Source organism: Sphaeramia orbicularis, chromosome 1 (genome assembly GCF_902148855.1).
Source record: "Sphaeramia orbicularis chromosome 1, fSphaOr1.1, whole genome shotgun sequence".
NCBI lineage: Eukaryota > Metazoa > Chordata > Actinopteri > Kurtiformes > Apogonidae > Sphaeramia > Sphaeramia orbicularis.
The window spans coordinates 39796851-39818292 of record NC_043957.1 but is presented as its reverse complement, the minus strand read 5'-3'; the positions used below and the strand labels follow the sequence as shown (position 1 = coordinate 39818292).

The 21442-nt window shown below is 36.1% G+C and overlaps 2 protein-coding genes and 1 long non-coding RNA gene across 6 annotated transcripts in view; 1 reads left to right on the top strand and 2 right to left on the bottom strand.

Moving 5' to 3' along the window:
- LOC115429158 (uncharacterized) overlaps positions 1-11122 on the bottom strand; it is a 21959-nt gene extending 10837 nt beyond the window's left edge. The window contains exons 1-2 of the long non-coding RNA XR_003936731.1: positions 11112-11122; positions 836-851 (exon numbers count right to left, since the gene is read on the bottom strand). This is a non-coding gene — a long non-coding RNA (uncharacterized LOC115429158). The remainder of the gene's footprint in view (positions 1-835; positions 852-11111) is intronic.
- Positions 907-4585, bottom strand: LOC115428950 (OCIA domain-containing protein 1). Of its 3 annotated transcripts, none has more exons than XM_030148223.1 (8): positions 4400-4585; positions 4106-4190; positions 3963-4016; positions 3828-3875; positions 2085-2214; positions 1783-1955; positions 1172-1333; positions 907-1061 (listed from the first exon to the last, which is right to left on the bottom strand). In XM_030148223.1, exons 1-8 carry the CDS (start codon positions 4451-4453, stop codon positions 1024-1026), a joined length of 744 nt encoding a protein of 247 aa, XP_030004083.1. In that variant the 5' UTR covers positions 4454-4585; the 3' UTR covers positions 907-1023. The 3 variants fall into 3 exon arrangements, with proteins under 3 accessions (XP_030004083.1, XP_030004089.1, XP_030004097.1); XM_030148229.1 differs by having other exon boundaries at positions 1172-1321; XM_030148237.1 differs by having other exon boundaries at positions 4346-4445.
- Positions 10531-21442, top strand: slc34a2a (solute carrier family 34 member 2a). 2 transcript variants are annotated; one of them, XM_030147763.1, is made up of 14 exons: positions 10531-10842; positions 11035-11072; positions 12350-12413; positions 12543-12653; positions 14925-15053; positions 15149-15292; positions 16316-16427; positions 16702-16894; positions 17201-17296; positions 17381-17501; positions 18440-18607; positions 18706-18822; positions 19089-19213; positions 19626-21442. In XM_030147763.1, the coding sequence occupies exons 2-14, from the start codon at positions 11049-11051 to the stop codon at positions 20178-20180; spliced, it is 1959 nt and encodes a 652-aa protein (XP_030003623.1). In that variant the 5' UTR covers positions 10531-10842; positions 11035-11048; the 3' UTR covers positions 20181-21442. The 2 variants fall into 2 exon arrangements, with proteins under 2 accessions (XP_030003623.1, XP_030003615.1); XM_030147755.1 differs by having other exon boundaries at positions 10531-11072.

Below are 21442 nucleotides of genomic sequence, written 5' to 3'. Positions count from 1 at the left end.
TTTAACAGAAATGTCAGTCTTCTGAAAAGTCTGTTCAGTTCTATGAACTCAATACTTGGTTGGGTCTACTTTTAAATGAATTTCTGCATCAGTGTGTCGTGTCATGGAGGTGATCAGCCTGTGGACCTGCTCAGGTGGAATGGAAACCTAAGTTGGTTTGATAGTGTCCTTCAGCTCATCTGCATTGTTGGATCTCGTGTCTCATCTTCCTCTTGACAATTCTCCATAGATTCTCTATGGGGTTCAGGTCAGGTGAGTTTTCTGGTCCATCAGTCACAGTAACACCATGGTCATTGAACCAGCTTTTGGTACCTTTGGCAGTGTGGGCAGGTGCCAAGTCCTGCTGGAAAATGAAATCAGCATCTCCATAAAGCTTGTCAGCAGAAGGAAGCATGAAGTGTTTAAAATGTCCTGGTAGATGGGTGTGTTGACTGTGGACTTGAGAAAACACAGTGGACCAACACCAGCAGATGCCATGGCAGCCCAAACCAGCACTGACTAGAAAGTCCAAAGTCCTCTTTTCAGATGAAAGTACATTTCACATGTCATTTGGAAATCAAGGTCCCAGAGTCTGGAGGAAGAGTGGAGAAGCACAGAATCCACATTGCTTGAAGTCCAGTATGAAGTTTCCACAGTCAGTGATGATTTGGTCTGCCATGGCATCTGCTGGTGTTGGTCCACTGTGTTTTCTGAAGTCCACAGTCAACGATGACCTAAAGTGTTTAATTGTTGGTTGTATTAACAAACTCAAGTGGCTGAATGGGACAGGGCGCAGTCAACAACCTGGAAGGGGGTGGGGGTCATGTGCATTTAAAGGGCCAGTGCTCAAAACGACCTTTTTCATGTCATTACTCAAAAATATTGTTGAAAATTGGCCTGTAGACTTTAATTAACGAAGAATTCAGATCCAAGCATAGCATTTACAGTTTATTTAGACCACAGGGAAATGTTTTAAAATGCATAATTCCATTTAAAAAAAAGCAAATTATCACTCCTTTAAGACATATCAACTCAGATACTAAATCATTCTTCCCAGGTATCTCCATAGATGTTCTTCTTCACTGTGAAAGAAGAGACAACATAAGAAAGTTAAAGTAATACTTTATAAAAGGACATCAGAGACAGTATACTTGTTCCACAGCCCATCAACAGGTTGTGATTGGTGACCCACCTTCTTTCTGAGGTCTTTCTGACTCTCTCTGAGGTTGGGGTTTGAGCAGGGTCTCAGCCTTCTGAGTGAGCGTCACTTCATAATTCTCTCTGTTCTTGAGCCTCAGGTCTTCATAGAATATGGGCTTCCTCCTGGGCTCTTCTTCTTCCACTTGGGCTTGGACTGAAACACATTAGTGCATGACGGAAAATGTACATGAACTAGGACAATTAAATGGGTTATAAATGTACACTATGACTGGATTTGTACAGTAAATCTTAGGAGCAGTAGGATGAACATTACAGTATGAGATAGATGTGATAAAATGTTATCAAAGGACACAAACTCAGGCTTCTATTGCATTTATGAAGCCCAGGGTACAATGTCTTTGAATTTTAAGTGTGAAGATACAGCATATCCAAATCAGACTTACTGGATATAAACCCACATACTTTTTTAGTATTGGGTATAGGTTGGAAATTTTAAACCCAAACACGTTTTATTCACAGATTTACTGTTACACACACACACACAAATCACACTGAATGAACTACTATGCCTTTTTCACATGCAGTTACAAAAAGGTCATTATATCATTTTTGAAAAGCCCATACGGTGGATTTAGGTTGTACCTGGAGCACTGAAGTCATCATCTCTCCCCGTTTGCATCTGTGGTTCTGAATTGTACCCATAACTATAATCTTTGTTGTGGGCAGGAGTCTGACTCTGGGACTCGGCTGGCTGGAACATGCTGTCAAATGACTGGGTGTCTGGATCACTCAACTCCGACTGAGAACCCTTGGAACTGAGGAACATAATAATAATGAAGAGGCTGTTGGTAAAGAGTGACAACGGGATAAAAGACACAGAAAGGAGTGAAATGGTCCAATAAAACAGCTTTAACACTGGAGACATCTGGTCTTTGTAAACTCACTACTGTGGTGGCAGTCCAGTCCTCTGTCTGAGGGCTTCTCCCAAAGGAGAGTTCTCTAATCTCTTGAACTTTTCCTGGCATGTCTTCATGTATGACAACTTTCCAGCCAAGTAGCCACAGAAGCCAGCAACTGAAGAGACAAACACACTCAGAAATGTGCCACCACAAATATTCAGCATTGTTCATGTAGGAGAAGTGAGCAGTGACCGCTCCTGAAACTAAGATGGAAACTATTGTAAAGAGTTGATATGGTATTTTGAAATAAAACATTAATCCAGACTTCAAACCATTAACTGGTTTCCAATGGTGATCGAAAGGTAGAGGCCAGATTTGTAAAGTGCATTGTTAGTGACACGTTATAGATAAATATTTACATTTACAATTTATTTACAGCAAAATAAGGAATTTTCTGTTTTTCATTAAAGATGAATCTGTACAATAATGTGCCACATAATACATTAATATATCACAAATAGCACAAAAAATATTATGTCCCACATCCAAAGGTTATGCATTGAAATTGCTTTTTTATTCAACCAACAATGCAGGCGTTTTCTGTGATGACAAACACAAACATCTAAACCTCAAATTTGAGAAACACAAACACTTTTACCTGTTTACTAATTTATTGCTGATACAATTAGGCCCCTAATTACTGAGTTTTTTCTTTGTTTCTGGGGATGTTAGGTGCTTTATTTGTGAGATTTTTGGCAACCTCAACTAGAAAAACTTTAAATCATATTATGTGAATTAAAACTGGGTAAAGAAAACCTAGACATATCCACATGGCCCTAGATCAGATGAATTTTATTTTCTAATCAAGTAAAATGCAAATCTTTTTTGTTGAATTGCACAGTAACATATCACTCAGTTATTATATTGTACAATGAAATGTATGAGTGTTCTTTTTCTATTGGAAACTATTAAGTACTGTATGTTTAACCCTTTGATGCATGAATTATGAGAACCTTAGTCGAGATTTTTTTTCTTGAGTGTTTTTATTCCTCTTTAGGCATGAAAAAAAACAATGAGATTGATTTTTTTTTTTTTTTTAATTAACCCATTTTTCCATGGATTTACAAAAATGTCCACTCATTTGGACACCATGTGTTTAATTTTTGAAGTAAAAAAACATATTTAAAATGCAATATCAGAAATTGATATACTGCGTGAAAACTATGAAACAAAAGTATTCTTAATGCAGCTAATCTGATGTTTCTTCACCTTCTATAATAGTCTAATACTATTTCTTACTTCATGGAGAAAATATTAAAAAAATTGCTTAAGAAAACTGTTAATTACAGTCTAATCACAATTAGCAATTGATTTACACTCAATCATGTTACTGCACATCAGATTTATCAAGAACATAAAGTTACAGTAATGGTATGAATTGCAGTGGATAGGATGGTGTATAAGCGTCCACTCTGTTGACTGATATGCAGCTAAAACAGCTGTAGAATGGATGTCCACTGTAGTGACCAGTATGCATGAAAGGGTTAACACACACACACACACACACACACACACACACACACATATTATGTAAACACAGCTATATGGCAATACCTTTTGCATCAGTCAAAGAATATTTATAAGTATTTCTAAATTATTTATAACATATTTTAACATAATTATCAGTTCTTGATTAATCAGTTAGTTAAATAAATGAGAAAACTGTATCAGTGAAGTATAACAGAGCATTAAAACCATCAACATGTCCAATCAGGACCATGTACTTACAGGCAATTTTAGGTAGAGATCCAAACCTTGGAGATGCAGACAGGGTTCCTATGATGAACAGGTCAAGGTTGTTCTTAAATTAAACCTGTTCACACTCATGTCAGGGAATGTTTTACATGGTATTTTTTGTATTACCTCTAGACACTAGGACTTGAGTGATACCCATGCTGATCACAGTGAAGGGCACAGCTGTAGAGAAAGCACAAAGAAAGCATCATGTGTGTGAAAGTTTGAGCTTAAAATCTGTTCTGACCTTCATGTGTTGGACTGACACTTACACCTGAACCAGAAGCTCTCCATGTTACACTCTGAGAAAACCCGCCTCTCCTCTTCTGTGGGGATGTAGTCAGTGCCCACTGGACCCTGCAGGTCAGCACATGTAACAAACACTAAGGTCTTAACAAACAAATACACAGACAGCTCCACATCTAAGACAAACTAGACAGATTAAACCAGCAGGTACTCCTCCGCTTCTAAACAGAGGCTCAGGGTCAATAGTTTATCCAAAGTTAGCCAACCTGCTAGCACATTAGCATCCTGTTGGGTAATGCCACTTAACGGAGGCTGTTCACCTGTGCTCCTCCGCGGTGTCGGTCCTCCGTGAAGCCCGAGGTGGGGGTCGACATGGTATCGGCAATGCCAGTACCCACTTCAGCTTTCAGAGCATGTGAAATGATGCACGAATAAGTTGGATAAGTGACTTGTGTGTTGCTTGGTACAATGTCATTGCTCCAGCTAATGTTGACGTAACCCGGAAGTGAAAACTAACAGTAAGAGTAATAGCGTTCTTAACCCTCCGGTATTCAGGTGTGCCTTTTAGGCACACTTTGCACTTCGTGTTAGAAAACTTCATATTATTTTTCATAATTTAAATAAGGTTACAATTCAAAAGTTGTTCATTTTTGCATGATCTTTAAAATTCTGGCCACCAACTAAAATTTGCACATTGGAAACAAATGAAAATTACAAGACTAGCATCTGTCTCCCAAGTGTGCCTAAAACGCACTATTTCTTCCATTTGATATGTATGATTAGGGCTGACCTTGATTTACAAAAATCAAATCAAATTAGAGCAGAAAAATAAATCAATATATAATATTTAATAGTTTGATTTATAGATGTGCATTTTACGCACACTTGGTGACAGATGCTAGTAATTTTGAACATTTGACCTAGCACCAAAAATAATAATGCAGATTAACCAATTTTGGAGTTAATCACTGACATATGCCAGGCTGCAAAAATCAAATAATATGTGATCCACTTTTTATGTAGTATATTGAAAAAAAAAAAAAAAAAATTGTGTGTTTTTTGCATCCAAAAAATGGTTTGTTTACATTACAAACACGGAATTTAAAGGGTTAAAAAATGTGACAATTATTGAGTATTTGGTATTTTTATTTACGGCTGAAGTTGATGAAATAGAAAAAAGTGTAAAAGAATTAAAAACAAACTGTATGATTTTTTTTTTTTTTTTTTTTTTTTTTTTTTAACATTATTCCACAAGTGTGCCAAAAACGCGCACTTGGTGATTATTAAGGGCCTTGCCTGAACGGGATACCGGAGGGTTAATGACAATGGTCAGTTTTTTTCTTACGAAGAGTTTTTGTCTATTTATGATTTCCCTGTCATTCCAAAAGAATATGCCATAGTTTTTGATGCAATACCAGATGGAGTTAAAAGGTTACTGATGTCTGCTCCTAAAGGTAAAAGTTGTATTGTCCCAGAACTAAATCCTGTTAAACATATATATTGGCAATATCTGTCCTTTATTGAGTGATAAAGCCACTAACCAATGTATTAGAGAAATAATTCAAAGAGATATTGTTTCCAAACCTGCAGCTGTTTTTTTATTGGAATAATATTTACTATGACATAGACTGGAAAAACACTTGGATCCTGTCAAAGAAATTTATTATTACTAATAAGGTACAAGAAGTTACTTCAAATTGATAAATGATTGATTAAATTGATTCATAGATGTTATCCGGTGAAGACCTGTATGATTAAATATAAAAGAAATATTGATACTCTTTGTTCTTTTTGCAGCAACGCAGAGGAAACAATAATATCATTTATTTTGGGATTGCACCTACACACATATATTTTGGATTGATTTAAATAATTTTATAAACACAAAAATTGACTCTTCGTGTAAATTGAACTTTCAACACATTTTATTTGGCCTATCACACATTGATAAAATAACTCCAGAAAAAAGATATATTATCGACCTTTTGATTATTTTTGCCAAATTTTAACATTCATTGCTCCAAATTTGCACATCAACATCCAAACATCCCTGTTTTCAAAGCCCTTTTTTCCAATTACGTAGACAATTTGAGAAACAGCATAAATTCTAAAGCAAATAAAACAAACAAACAAAAAAAAAGTCAAATGTTTAATCTTATTCAATTTGTATAATCTCTATTTATTCCTCGAGCAATTTTTTTTTATTTTTATCATATTTTTATTTATTTATTTATTTATTGATTTTATTTTTATTTATTTTTTCTTTCCAAATGTTTTTACTTACATGTACTGTAGTTCTCTGTATAATGTAAAATATTTTGTGAATTATGGAACTTTCTACCCTTGTTGTTGTATACTATTATGTATATTTACTGTTCAATGTTAATTGTTCAAAAAAAAAAAAAGAGTAATGACGTTCTCAAAATGTTACACAAAGACACATCAGTATTTATTTTTTCATGTATTAGTTACGCTTTACTAACTGATACAACACAGAAAATGTATATAGGCTACATGAGGTTATCTGGCTTTATACAGGATGTTTTATTTTGAAAGTTGAAGTCTCAAAGCAAATCTGCGCCCTCTAGTGGTCCAATTAATTAATGCTGTACATTAAGTCCACATTACACCTTAATCACGTTGAAAATTAGTCAATAAAAACATCATTATGAAATAATTGACTTTGTTCAAATACACCAATTGTCTTAATGTTCTTGAAATTAATTAATAAAATATATCAAATGTGCATGTGAAGAAAACGCGCTCCATTCAGCCAAAACAAAGTCAGGCCACCCCTACTCACATACTAAACATATGCTCACACACACACACACACACACACACACACACACACACACACACACGCACACACACACACACACACACACACACACACACACACACACACACACACACACGGCTAAGGAATCACTAAAGCTCATTATTTTATGTAGACGGTCATTCACACAAAACTATTATCCACCAGTACAGTGCTTTTCTTCACTGTCATCAAAATAAGCCTGTCATTACAGCTGTCACAACAGGACTCCTATATTAGTAATTTAGTTTTATGTTGAGTTAAACAACATTATTGTATTATTTTATCAGGAAAAGATTTAGATGCCAGCCTACCACAGTAAATATAATATAATATAATATGACAACACCAATATTCAATGCAATAATAAAAACAAGAAGTGGTCAAAGTCAGACAAAGTCACCTAATGTGATTTAAGTAACAGTAGACAATGAAAAAGTCTACTGTTGGAGATTGTCCAACCTAAAGAGGGGGTCACAAACCTTTTCAGCCAGCAACCCTGTGGAGGTATGTTTGGCCCAGCAGGACTCACTAAATATTTCATGCAGCAAAATAAGCAATGCACTTGTCATTACCAGGTAAAGACAATTGTGTAATGCTTAACCTTTTCATGCATGTATTATGAGAACCTTAGTCAATAGTTTTTTCTTGAGTGTTGTTATTTCTCTTTAGGCATGAAAAAAGCAATGCAATTGAAATGTTTTTTTTTTGTTTTGTTATGAACCTATTTTTCATGGAGTTACAAAAATGTCCACTCAGCTGGACACCATGCGTTTAATTTTTGAAGCAAAGAAACATGTATTTAAAACTCATCAGCAGAAAGTGATACACTGTGTGAAAACTATGAAATAGAAACATTTTTAACACAGCTAATCTAATGTTTTCTTATATTTTATCATACTCAAACACTAGTTATTGCTCTTTTCATGAAGATAATATCCTCTGAGACCCAGGAAATTTATCATTTTGACACAAAAAAATTATCTTGTTTGGAAACTGCATAATGCAACAGTTTTTTTTCAGATATATTTTAAAAATAATTTTTATTTATTTATTTATTTATTTATTTTTTAATGGAATGTCCTTTGCAATAGACAGCATTTAAGTTAAACTGTCAAACTTTTGTCCCCTATAGAGGACAAAATGCATCGCTGGGTCTCAGGAGGATATGTAAAAATAACAAAACTTTTTTTTCAGAAAACTGTTAATTACAGTCTAATAACAATTAGCAATTGATTTACACTAAAACATGTTACTGCAGATCAGGTTTATCAAGAACAGCAAAGTTACAATAATTGTATGAATTGCAGTGTTTGAGATGATGTGTAAGTGTCCACTATGTTAGCTGATATGGAACTAAAACAACAAAACCCATGAATATACAAGAGAACAGGTGTAGAATATCTGTCCACTGTAGTGACCACTGTGCATGAAAGGGTTCAAATTAGTCTATGTATACTGGTTAGTGATCATCACTGCAGCACATTTTCAGTCTTCAAATATACAGTGTAATGATCAGATGAGACAGGTCAAGCTCACAGAAATAGCAGTGAGATTTTAAACAATAAAACAGAACAATAATTCACACATATTTTTTTACTTAGAAGGTCAGCGCTTGATTTGTCTCAGCTCTGTAAACCTTCAAGCAAATGATAATATTGAAAATGGACAGATTTGTATTTAAAATGAAATAAACATAACAAATGGCACATTTTTGCTATGTAAACACACATGTAAATAATACACTGTTGTCCATAAATTTGGAATAAACATTTTTTTTAACCTTTCTCATTAAATGATTGTGACAATGTGATTTATTTTTGATATATAAAGTGTAACTGAGACTCAGTATGTAATCACTGAACCTGGTCAAATGTGATTAATGATGCATGTAAGTAGGAATAAGAAGAATAATGTGTCTGAAAACAAAATTAATCCAACTTTGATGTTCAAAACCTAAAATGATTGGACAGTGTTGTAATTGCACCACGAGGAGCCTAGATGATGCTGTTGCATATAGTTTAAAAGTGTACATTTTATTATAGGTGGTTTCATTTGATAAGACACTTTTGTGCTATCATCCAAAACTTGGTCAACAAATAGAGGATAACCTAAGAGTTTAAGATGCATTCATCTGTTTGTTTAGAGGTGGACCTGGAAGTTCTAGACAGACATCAGTACATCACAATCAATAATCTAAAAATAGAGGTGTTTTGTTTTTTTTTCCCCTTGTTGCTCCAGTTATCATTTCAGTGGAAACATGTTGTGACAGAAGAGATGGAAATAGACTAGAAATCATTTGGATATGTGCTTCTGACCCCAGACAGCACAAAACATGGCTTCTGTGGGTAAAACAGACATTAGAGGCATAAGATAATAAATAAAGGATCAGATAGTGAGAGTGAAGTTGTTCCCCTCCTAAATGCATTGTAGGGTTTCCGTTCTGTTCAAAGCTCAAGTCAGAGTGAAGACACACAGCGTCACTCTGGGTTCCACTGGGTGAATCAGAGGGATTTGTGGAGCATTTACAGTGGAGCGGTGGCCCGGGTCACATGTTTAAACCTGGGTCAGTGAGGGGCCTTGAATGAGCAAAAACAGGGGTGTCAAACATACCGCTCAGCAAAGGGTCTGGGATTAATTTGTGAAAGGCAGAAATTTCACTGAAGACGTTTACAATCAAGGATGTCAAAATCCTTTTGGTTTAGGGGCCACATACACAACAATTTGACCTAAAAGGGATTGGACCAGTAAAATAATAACATAATAGTCTATAAGTAAAGACAAGTACAAAGTTTTCTCTTTATTTTAATGTAAAAAAGTAAATTACACGAAAATTTTTACATTTACAAACTTACTTACTTTGACAGCAACCTAAACAAACTGAGATGTCTTAAGAAAAGAGCAAATTTAACAATATTATAACTGTTACTGTTTTGTAGATCGACTGCGATCTGTAAGTTGTAATGCACATGTGTAAACGAGAAGTTGAGGCATCAAATTGTTAAAATTGCACTTAATTTTCATAAGAGATTCATGGTTGTTCATGTTATTTGCATTTTTTAAAAAGGAGAGTTTCTAGATGTAAACATTTTCATCATGTAATTGTACGTTTTTCAGTCTTAAACATAGAGAAACGCTTGGAGTTGACATTATTTATTGGTTATTAAGTCATTATTTTACTGGTCAGATCCACCTGAGGTCAGATTGGGCTGTATGTGACCCCTCAACTAAAATGAGTTTGACATTTCCACTGGTACAAATACATGTGATCATTTCAATATTAGAGTAAAACAAACAGAGGGTGTGTAATGCTGATTGATAAGTGTTTTTCTTTCTGTATCCTTGAGGAAATGGAAGGAAAAAGGCCTAGGGTTGGTGTGTTCATTCTGCTATTGCTGGATTCACCACATGTCCTCATATAATACTGTCAGGTCAGTGTAAATGACTGGCTAGACTGACTTATCTCCACAGTTTTACCAACCTACTATAGGTCACTGAAATTTAGAAGCATCAACCACTGTGCAGTGGATCAATAGACTGCTACAAAAGACCTCACTGTGCCAAAAGTAGAGCATGCACACACAAACAAGCTCAATTATTTTGCACATTATATGTCAAGTGGTGCCTGAGCGACACACTTCACATCCTGTATCCCCCCACCACCACCCCCATGTGGTCGATCTCTGAGTTTGGGATGAACCTCTGCCAGGGGAGCCACTCTCCCTGACACTGTCCTGTGGTTCAACCCTGGATTCACCAGCTGGAGCGAACATCACTGAGGACTGAGCATGGCACAGTATTAATCAACACATGCAGGATGTACAGGGCTGCTTCTGCTTTTTCAAATGGACGGACACACTGGAAAGTCTTGTAGCAAATTGGACAAAGATATAAAAAACAGCAAGAGGTGAGGGTGAAGGACACCACCAACTCCGGACTTATCAGGTACAATGTGAATTTGATTACAACACAACTTTCAAAGAGTTTACAACAGTGTAAGGCAAGAAAAGGTGTGTCCTGTTATCTATTATGGTATGTACATGTTCATGGTGATGTGACGGCTACATATAACTGACCCCACGTCTTCCACTTCACCTGCGTGGGGGGATTATTTCCACACCTGAGACTCATGTGAAGTCAGCACACGGTCCATGGACTCACTACATCTGCCTCAGGTAAGAAACTGCTCCTGTCAACCTACATGTAGCTCTAACAAACTTGGATTATTATTATTATTATTATTATTATTATTATTATTATTATTATTATTATTATTATTATTATTATTATTATTTTCAGTTATATTGAGTGTGTGTCATTAACGAATTTCTGTATTCTCTACCTTTTTGAATATGTTGAAGTGTTTTCATTCAACAGAGGTAATTAGGTGGTATTATTTTAAAAATAACATCATTATTTGCGCAAAAACGGTCAGAATTTTGTATTGTGGTTTGGTAACACTAAAAGTACAGGGTAGCATCAGATCTTTTCTTAAAGTTTAGACTTTTTAGCATACATACAATAAAATAGATGAGTTTGGAAGTATTTTTTTAAAAAAATATTTTCAATGTGTACATTAAATTACAAAAAATATTAAAATAATACAGAGCCATTGGTGGCAATAAAAAGTGATGTATTTAGGTATTTTTATCCTGTGCAAACAAATGATTAACTCGTGTGCATAAGATTCACTTCCTCTTCACCCAAGATGACAGGATGATATTGTTTGCATAAGATAAATATCTTGTGTGGATAAGACTCAGAAATATTACCTTACTGTTAAGTCTTGTTAACACAGATAAAACAGGGATTTAGAGACTCCATGGTTCAATATTTAGAAACAGCAGTAACTACAGAATTCAAATGATATGAAAATAAACAGACAGTGAATGAAAAATATGTGATTTAGTGTAATATTTAGTGCATTTCATAAGACATTTATCTTATAGTTGATATATTAAAATATCACATTAATGAAACGTAATGTAAAGTGGAATATATTTTTAGCTGAAGCTTTCATACTGTTGTGTTAATGGAATTTTACTGGAGCCAAACCATGTGACTACACAGATCAATACCTCGGCATGTGAGTGAAAGTGTGTGTCTGTACATGTGTGACTTTCTTTTCACTTGAAGCCATGATGGTCACACCAGTCATCTTTTATACTTCTCTTTGAACATGTGCATATATTTATTTAACATACATTTTTGACAGTTTGAAATTGTAACTTTAAAGTCAAATATGTATTACGAGGTGAAAAACATTTTTAAAAATACAGTCATTCATGTCCGCAGATGTGATTTGTGGAGAAAGAGCTCATAAATGAAAGAAGTATAGACAATTACACGCAACAAAAATTGGGAGTAAACCATTTTAGAAAAAGGCAAATATTTTGGAAGGGTCTCACCTGTACCTTTTTTTTTTTTTTTTTTTTTAATTTATTTTTTTCAGCCAATGGAGTCTGAAAACAAAAGCAAAGAAGACCGCAAAGACAAAGAGGAAAATGCAAGGAAAGGTACTTCACATATATATGTATATTGTAAGAGAAACATATTTATTTGGGTAAATGTACCAACATTATGTGTGGAGCTACATAAGAATGACAATGAATGTGTCACGTTATTGTTTTCATTGTCTATCACAGAGGTTAAAGCGAGCCCTGCACATTCGACTCTCGCCTTAATTGAGGGCGAGCAGGGGGAGGTGGACCCATGGGACATGCCAGAACTGAAGGACACTGGGGTCCCGTGGTCAGGTGAAGACCTCTAATAAAACACCATTAATTTTATGTGCAGGTGCTGATTAGATAGATGTATACAGGCAGGAAAGAATACAAGTGCTGACTGGTGCATAGCATAGGGTTGGCCTACTGTAGATATGATAAAATGACACATATCACACTATTACACAACTGCACAGAAGCTGTTCACTGTTTTTGTGCTGTGAAATAAACACAGTACTCACTGTCCATATATTCCCTCTTAGTTTTCTTAACTTCTAAGGCATTATTGCTTCATTTTAAAGGTAGTAAATTCAATTAGGAGTGTTGATCAGAGTGTTTGGGCTGCATCGAGTTCTGTGTGATCCGAACAAAGGGCTGAGATAGACAGTCTGTCCAAATTAAAATGAGGTAAAGCATAGTTACTAGTGAGCAAACACATTTCAGCTCACATTACTGTTAGAGAAAGCCCAGTGTAAAAGCACCTTTGGAATTAGAATATGCATTTTTATTGTCTGCAAAAGTACTCAGATTCTTTAATTTGGTACATGTTGAAGTAATGCAGACTGTTCATTGTAAAAATACAGAAGTATTATCAGCAAAATGTACTTCAAAGTATCAAAAGTACTCATTATGCACAATGTCTCCTTTTAAAGTGTGTCATTATTATAGAAAACCAAATCTTCATCTTTTTATTGCTAACTAATACATGTAAGAGCATTAATACTGTAGTTAATCAATGTCAGGGGTGTCAAACTCATTTTAGTTCAGGGGCCACATTAAGCCAAATTTGATCTGAAGTGGGCCGGATCGGTGAAATAATAACATAATAATATGTAAAAAATGTCAACTCCAAACGTTCCTCTGTGTTTTAAAGCAAAAAAAAAAGCAAAATTGAAAACTGAATTGAAAATGAAAATGTTTACATCTACCAACTATCCTTTAAAACAATGCGAATAACATGAACCAACTGAAATTTCTTAAGAAAACTAAGTGCAATTTTAACAATATTATGTCTCAGATTATCATTTAAGCATGTACATTACAACTTATAGATCACAGTGGATCTGCAAATACACAAAACATTTAATAACATGCAGAATTTTGGTAAACTTCCACTTCAGATGTTTCAGAATGCTCATATTTGTTCAGGTTATTTGCATTTTTGTGAAATGATAGTTTGTTTTAGTGTAAATCCGGTAAAATGACATGAAAATGTTTACATTTACAAAGAGAAAAATTTGGAGTTGTGAGTATTTATAAGTTATTATGGTAGTATTTTACTGATCCTACCCACTTGAGATTAAATTGGTCTGTATGTGGAACCTAAACTAAAATGATTAATATCTTCAGTGTAATTTTTGCATTTCACAAATTCATCCCACGGGTCAGACTGGACCCTATGGTGGGCCGGATTTGGCCCCTGGGCCACATGTTTGACACCTCTGATCTATGTGAAGCCAGTTGTAGTAATATAAAATCAGCATATAAGTAAATGCAAGTGTCAGATAAATGTAATGGAATAATAAGTTCAATGTTTCAGTATTACAGTATTTATACTTTTGTTCCGTGATAATACACAGATGCAGATAATGAAAAATGTTAACCCTTTCATGCATGAATAATGAGAACCTTAATCAAGATTTTATTCTAGACATTTAGGCATGAAAAAAGCAAACAAAATAAACAAAAAAAAACTATGCGATTGATTTTTTTTATGATCCTATTTTTCATGGAATTACCAAAATGTCCACTCAGCTGGACACCATGCGTTTAATGTTAGAAGCAAAGAAATATGTATTTACTGATATACTGTGAGAAAACTATGAAATAAATGTTGATAATCTGATGTTTTCTCACATTTTAACATACCTGCATGGATATAATATGCAAAAAAAAAAAACTTTTTGTCTAACAATTCACAATTTTTTACACTCAAACATGTTAGTGCAGATCAGGTTTATCTAGAATAGCAGTTACAGTAATGGTATGAACTGCAGTTTATGAGATGATGCATAAGTGTCCACTGTGTTGGCTGATATGGAACTAAAACAACAAAATCCATGAATATACAAGAGAACACCTTCGAACAGCTGTCCACTGTAGTGACCACTGTGCATGAAAGGGTTAAAGTTTTATGTGTTCATCAACCAAAGAGCTATTTTCAGAATATTCAGTCTATCTTCAATATGCACTTGAGTACGAATATAAACTGACATACTGGAGTAAAATACAAGTACATCATGTTTTGTTTGGATGTAAAATCCCCTTCCTGTATTTGATCCAAATCCTCTCTGTGTCACTCAGCTCTGGACACTGAAGGGAAGGTGCTGAGGGTTCTGGTGTCAGTAGGGAAGATAGCCTTGCTGCTGGGTTTCCTCTACATGTTCATCTGCTCACTTGACATCCTCAGCTCGGCTTTTCAGCTGGTCGGAGGTAATTTGTGAGTCACAAACTCACTGCTTCATCATACAGCTGAGTCACTCTCCACAAATATATTGAAAATGCCGTCCCTTGATTGTCCCATTCAGGTAAAGCAGCAGGTGACATCTTTCAGGACAACAGCGTTTTGTCCAACCCTCTGGCCGGTTTAGTTATTGGTGTTTTGGTGACCCTGTTGGTCCAAAGCTCATCCACGTCGTCCTCCATAGTAGTCAGCATGGTTTCCTCTGGATGTGAGTAAAAGGCACTGAGCTACGAACAAATGCACGTCTACACATACATAATGATTGATTGATGTATTTATTTCGAACTTGAATGTCAAACAGAAGAAAATAAATAAACAAAACACTTAAACATAAGACATATAATACATATTCGAAAAGGAGTGAGAAGAAGTACAACTTACAAACTCCTACCCCTTCTCCTTATATAATTAATAACAATAATAACCTTCCTCGTGTAATCATATCTATACACTATGCCATAATATGACTGATACTTACTAGTAAATAATTAGGTTTCTGGCTTTATATTATTATGAACAAATATAATATGATTTACATAAACACATAATACAATAACACATATATGTACAGGGTGGGGAAGCAAAATTTACAATATTTTGAGGCAGGGATTGAAAGACAGTGTATGACCAATTAGTTTATTGAAAGTCATGAGAATTTATTTGCCACAAGAAAATTTACATCATAGAAAATGTTTTTATTCTATGTGTCCTCCTTTCTCAATAACTGCCTTCACACGCTTCCTGAAACTTGCGCAAGTGTTCCTCAAATATTCGGGTGACAACTTCTCCCATTCTTCTTTAATAGTATCTTCCAGACTTTCTCGTAATAGTTTTGCTCATAGTCATTCTCTTCTTTCCATTATAAACAGTCTTTATGGACACTCCAACTATTTTTGAAATCTCCTTTGGTGTGACGAGTGCATTCAGCAAATCACACACTCTTTGACGTTTGCTTTCCTGATTACTCATATGGGCAAAAGTTTCTGAAAAGGTATGGATAATAGTGTTAGGTATGATTATGACATCAATATATGTTTGGTTTCAAAACAATTGACGTAGTGCCTGCTGAGAAAAAACAACTAAATGCTCATTGTAAATTTTGCTTCCCCACCCTGTAAATACATATTCATTCACAGGTCTAAATGATGTGATGATGATAATGATGATGATGGAGTAGTAGAGCAGAGGCTAAAAGAGGTCTGGTGATGATGGTTTCTGTGTGCTTTTGCAGTGCTAACAGTCCAGCTGGCCGTTCCTATCATCATGGGCACCAACATCGGCACCTCTGTCACCAACACGCTAGTTGCTATGACACAGGCTGGTGACCGCAGTACTTTTCGCAGGTAATTATTCTGTCTGACAATTGGTTAAAACTCACTAAAAAAAGATCTAAGCACTTCCATATAATCATGTAATTTGAACAATAGATCATTCACTTTGCCCAAAGAAGTTAATGTTAATCTATTTATTTCCATTTATAATCATCCAGCTTATGTGAAAAATACAAACAACAGGAAGATTTGACTTCCCTGGACAGTAATCATATATAGTCTCCATTAAAGAGTTCAAAGGTCATTGTACTTACCGTGCCTCCACCTTGTCCCCATGATGACCCAGGGCTTTTGCAGGGGCCACGGTGCATGACTTCTTCAACTGGCTGTCGGTGCTGGTGTTGCTGCCTCTGGAAGTTGCCACAGGTTATTTGTATGTGGTCACTAAGCTCATCATTGACTCTTTCAACATCCAGAGTGGAGAGGCCCCAGATCTGTTGAATGTAATCACTGATGTTCTCACTGAATCCATAATACAGGTGAGATGACTTTTTCCTAATCATGGTATTAGGAAACAGCTTTTATTGCCGCTATCATTCAATTAACTTGATAGATTATACAGTTGTTACAGATACCCAAAGACTATCAGTTAAAATAATCTGTTCTACCTATATAACAGTATGGCTCACACCCAATACAGAGGTTGAAACCACTGTGCAGTATTTTTTTTAACCATTTAAAAACATCTCAAACCTCTGTTAGAGATAAGATTAATATATATATATTAGTGTTATCTTTGCTGTGGTTGTACATTTGTGCTCTGTGTGTCCCTCCCTGTGACTTAGTTGGATGAGTCTGTCATTAGTGGAATTGCCACTGGAGACCCAGAGGCAAGGAATAAGAGTCTCATCAAGAAATGGTGCCAAACCTTCACAAACACAGTAAGACTAAAACATATCAGATTCATGACAAATATTCAGTATCATAATGAAAATGTTTATTTTCAATGTGCCTCTGTGTTTCAGACATTAATGAATGTTACAGTTCCTGGTCCAGAGAACTGCACTGATCCATTGTTCTGCTGGGATGATGGAAACCAAACTATTACACTGAAGAATGTTAGTAAAACATACAACATTGGGAAATGTAAGATCAGGTTTCATCAGCATTTTCATTTTCTACACTGAATTGCAATCATACGTATATTAAAAAGAAGAGTGTTACATTTTAACAACTTGGATGGATGGATGGATGGATGGATGGATGGATGGATGGATGGATGGATGGATGGATGGAGGAACGGACAGAGAGACGGATAGATGGACAGAGAGACGGACAGACAGATGGATGGATGGATGGATGGATGGGTGATGATGGATGGATGGATGGATGGAGGAACGGACAGACGGATGGATAGATGGACGGACGGACAGATGGATGGATGGATGGACAGACGGACGGATGGATGGACAGATGGATGGACGGATGGATGGATGGATGGATGCATGGATGGATGGATGGATGGAGGAATGGACGGACGGACGGACAGATGGACGGATGGATGGATGGAGGAACAGACGGACGGACAGATGGATGGATGGGTGGATGGATGGACGGACGGATGGATGGATGGACAGATGGACAGATGGATGGATAGATGGATAGATGGATGATGCATGGATGGATGGATGGATGGATGGATGGATGGATGGAGGAACAGACAGACGGATGGATAGATGGACGGACGGACAGATGGATGGATGGATGGATGGACAGACGGACGGATGGATGGATGGATGGATGGATGGATGCATGGATGGATGGATGGATGGATGGATGGAGGAACGGACGGACGGACGGACAGACAGACGGATGGATGGATGGATTGATGGAGGAACGGACGGACGGACAGATGGACGGACAGATGGATGGGTGGATGGATGGACGGACGGATGGATGGATGGACAGATGGACAGATGGATGGATGGACGGACGGATGGATGGATGGACAGATGGATAGATGGATGGATGCTCTTCATCTTCTGTATTCCATATTTCATACATACACCTGTGTGTGTTGTCAGGTAAACACCTTTTTGTGGACGTGGCCCTGCCGGACCTGGCTGTGGGTCTGATCCTGCTGGCTCTGTCTCTGCTGGTGCTCTGCTCCTGTCTGGTCCTCATTGTCAAACTGCTCAACTCCATGCTGAAGGGACAAGTAGCTGCAGTCATAAAGAAGATCTTGAACACCGGTGAGAGGCGTTGTATTACATCTCCACTGTAGCAGATCGGAGTGGTCGATATGACATTGATATTACATGTATCTAACTGTGAGTCTGTGTGTGTGCAGATTTTCCATTTCCATTCGGCTGGGTCACAGGTTACATTGCCATTATAGTGGGAGCTGGAATGACCTTTGTTGTGCAGAGCAGTTCGGTGTTTACTTCTGCTATTACTCCACTTGTCGGTGAGGTCATTCACTTATCGATTAATCATTATTATCATTACTATCACAATGCCATCTAGTTTGTTTCAGAAATATCAAAAAAACAATGTAACTTTCCATGGACATCTTATCTGATTTTATCATGCAAAACATTTAAAGGATGAAAATTAATTAAATACAGTCAGAGTCCAGAATAATAAACTTTACACTTGAAAAAATAAAAACAGAAAAAGTGTTTGGTTTGTGTATGAAGTGTGTTTTAAGATGATCTGTCTGTGTTTGTGTAGGTATTGGTGTCATCAGCATAGAGAGAGCGTATCCACTGTCACTGGGATCAAATATTGGCACAACCACCACTGCCATCCTGGCAGCTATGGCCAGTCCAGGAGACACACTGGGGAATGCACTGCAGGTCAGTTAACTGTATGAATATATGCAACTCTGGACTAAATAAGACACCACAGGTTTTTACTGTTTTTGGTTGAGTATAATTTTAGTTTTTTATAGAAGCTGCTCCAATATTTTTTCAGATTCCAAATTTTAAAAAATGACTCATTTATTTGCAGAAAAAGACAATGGATCAAAAATTTAAAAAGCAGTGTTTACGGGCCTTGGAAACGATAATAATCTTTCAAATAAAACAATACTTTGGTGTAATTTCAGAAAAGTTCAGGTTTTCATGCTTTCATGCACCTTGCCATGCTGTCCACTAGTCTTTCACTTTTCTTTTGGGTGTTTTATGCTTCACCTGAGGCAAAAAAGTACAAAGAAGCTCATCTAGGAGAAAAGCCACCTCTTATTCCCTTTATTCCTTACTTCTCCAGATTGCTCTTGTGCACTTCCTGTTCAACATCACAGGCATCGTCCTTTGGTACCCAGTCCCCTTCACTCGTATCCCCATCCGGCTGGCGAAGAGCTTAGGGAGCGTCACCGCCTCCTACCGCTGGTTTGCAGCCGTCTACATCATCTTCTGCTTCTTCCTTCTGCCTCTCTTTGTCTTCAGCCTGTCGCTGGCCGGTTGGAAGGTACTGGTAGGTGTGGGCGTTCCTCTAATCGTCTTACTGATCTTCATCATTGTGATCAACGTGCTACAGAAACGTAAACCTGGATGTCTGCCTGCTGTGCTGAGATCCTGGGACTTCCTCCCTCTCTGGGCTCACTCTCTGGCTCCCTGGGATAAAGTTGTTAGTGTGATTACTGCCAAATGTTGTTGCTGCTGTAAATGTTGTCAAATTGCCACTGATGATGAGAAAAAAACAGAGGAAAACAATCAGACAACACACATGGAGGCATATGATAATCCTGCTATGAATACAGAGAAAGAGATGGAAAATGAGATAAAGATAGAGCTTAACATATTAAACATGACTAGACTTTAAAGTGTTATTTAATGAGTGCATGATAGTGATGGATGAGAATATACATTGTTTATGGTGCCATAATCAAACACAATGAGATAAAAACTCAAATTCCTACAATGTAGGTGTACATTCTTTCAGTATTTCCTTCCAAGTGTCAGTTCCCCTCAGTGGTTTTAGGGAAAGATAACAATAAGACTGACCCTCATTTCTATTACTTTGTTCCTGTCACCGAACATCATGAAAAGACCAAAATCAATAATGTATTAGATGATTCCTCAGATACCTTCTGACTCTCCAGTCGTTGTCTATGAATCTCAAACCTAAAGGTTCCCACTGAAGATATTAACCTTTACAATGACTTACATTTTTACAATTCATAAATTTATCTGTACTTCTAAATGGAACTGTGCATTTATGAGGGATTATTATATATACTGGAAAAAACCACATCTGGTGTTTAAAACAGTTTAACATAAATTACAGTGAACATTCTTTGCTCTAAAATAATACTAAGATTTGTCATTTTTTAACAGGAGGTTTTTCCTCATTCAGACCCATGATGTAATATATTTTACAGATTGGAAAAGGCCTATAAATAGATTTCAATTTGATTTGATATATCAGACTTCTAAACAATAAAATCAGCTCATTCTTAGTCCAGTCTTTGCATCACCTCACCTATCATTTAAAATTTTAATCTTTATTTAAGTGTCAAGCTTTGCACAAGAAATGAAGAGGTGGAAGATGGTTATTGGATGTCGTCTAATTGAATAATGACTGAATTAATTATAATCAGATGTACAAGAAGTCAAATTGTGATTATTATCTTTTTTTCAAGCACAGAAAAATCTTAACTGGTTTTATTAAACAGTACAAAGAAAAGTTTGTATTACACTTAATCCTGGTAAAATGTGACAATTGTATGTCCTTTTCTGCACAGATGCCTACACACCAGATATAATTGACCTGTAAACAGATCTGTGGCCTAAATTAAAAGTTACACATGGTCATGATGATCTATATTTCTATCATTTTTCATTTTTGGATGTTTACAAGAAGATCTTTCTGTGTACCAGACACACTGACATCTTTAACACATCGTTTTAAGGTGTAAATTATTTTATAATTTAGAAAGATAATTGTATTCAAGGAATATGTAGCTTCAAATGAGATGAATGTATATCTGACTGAATGACTGCAATTTTTAATATTTGGTGTCAAGTTGTGGCTATAAATGTCTCCATTATACATGAAAAAATAAAAACATTATTTAACTCAAA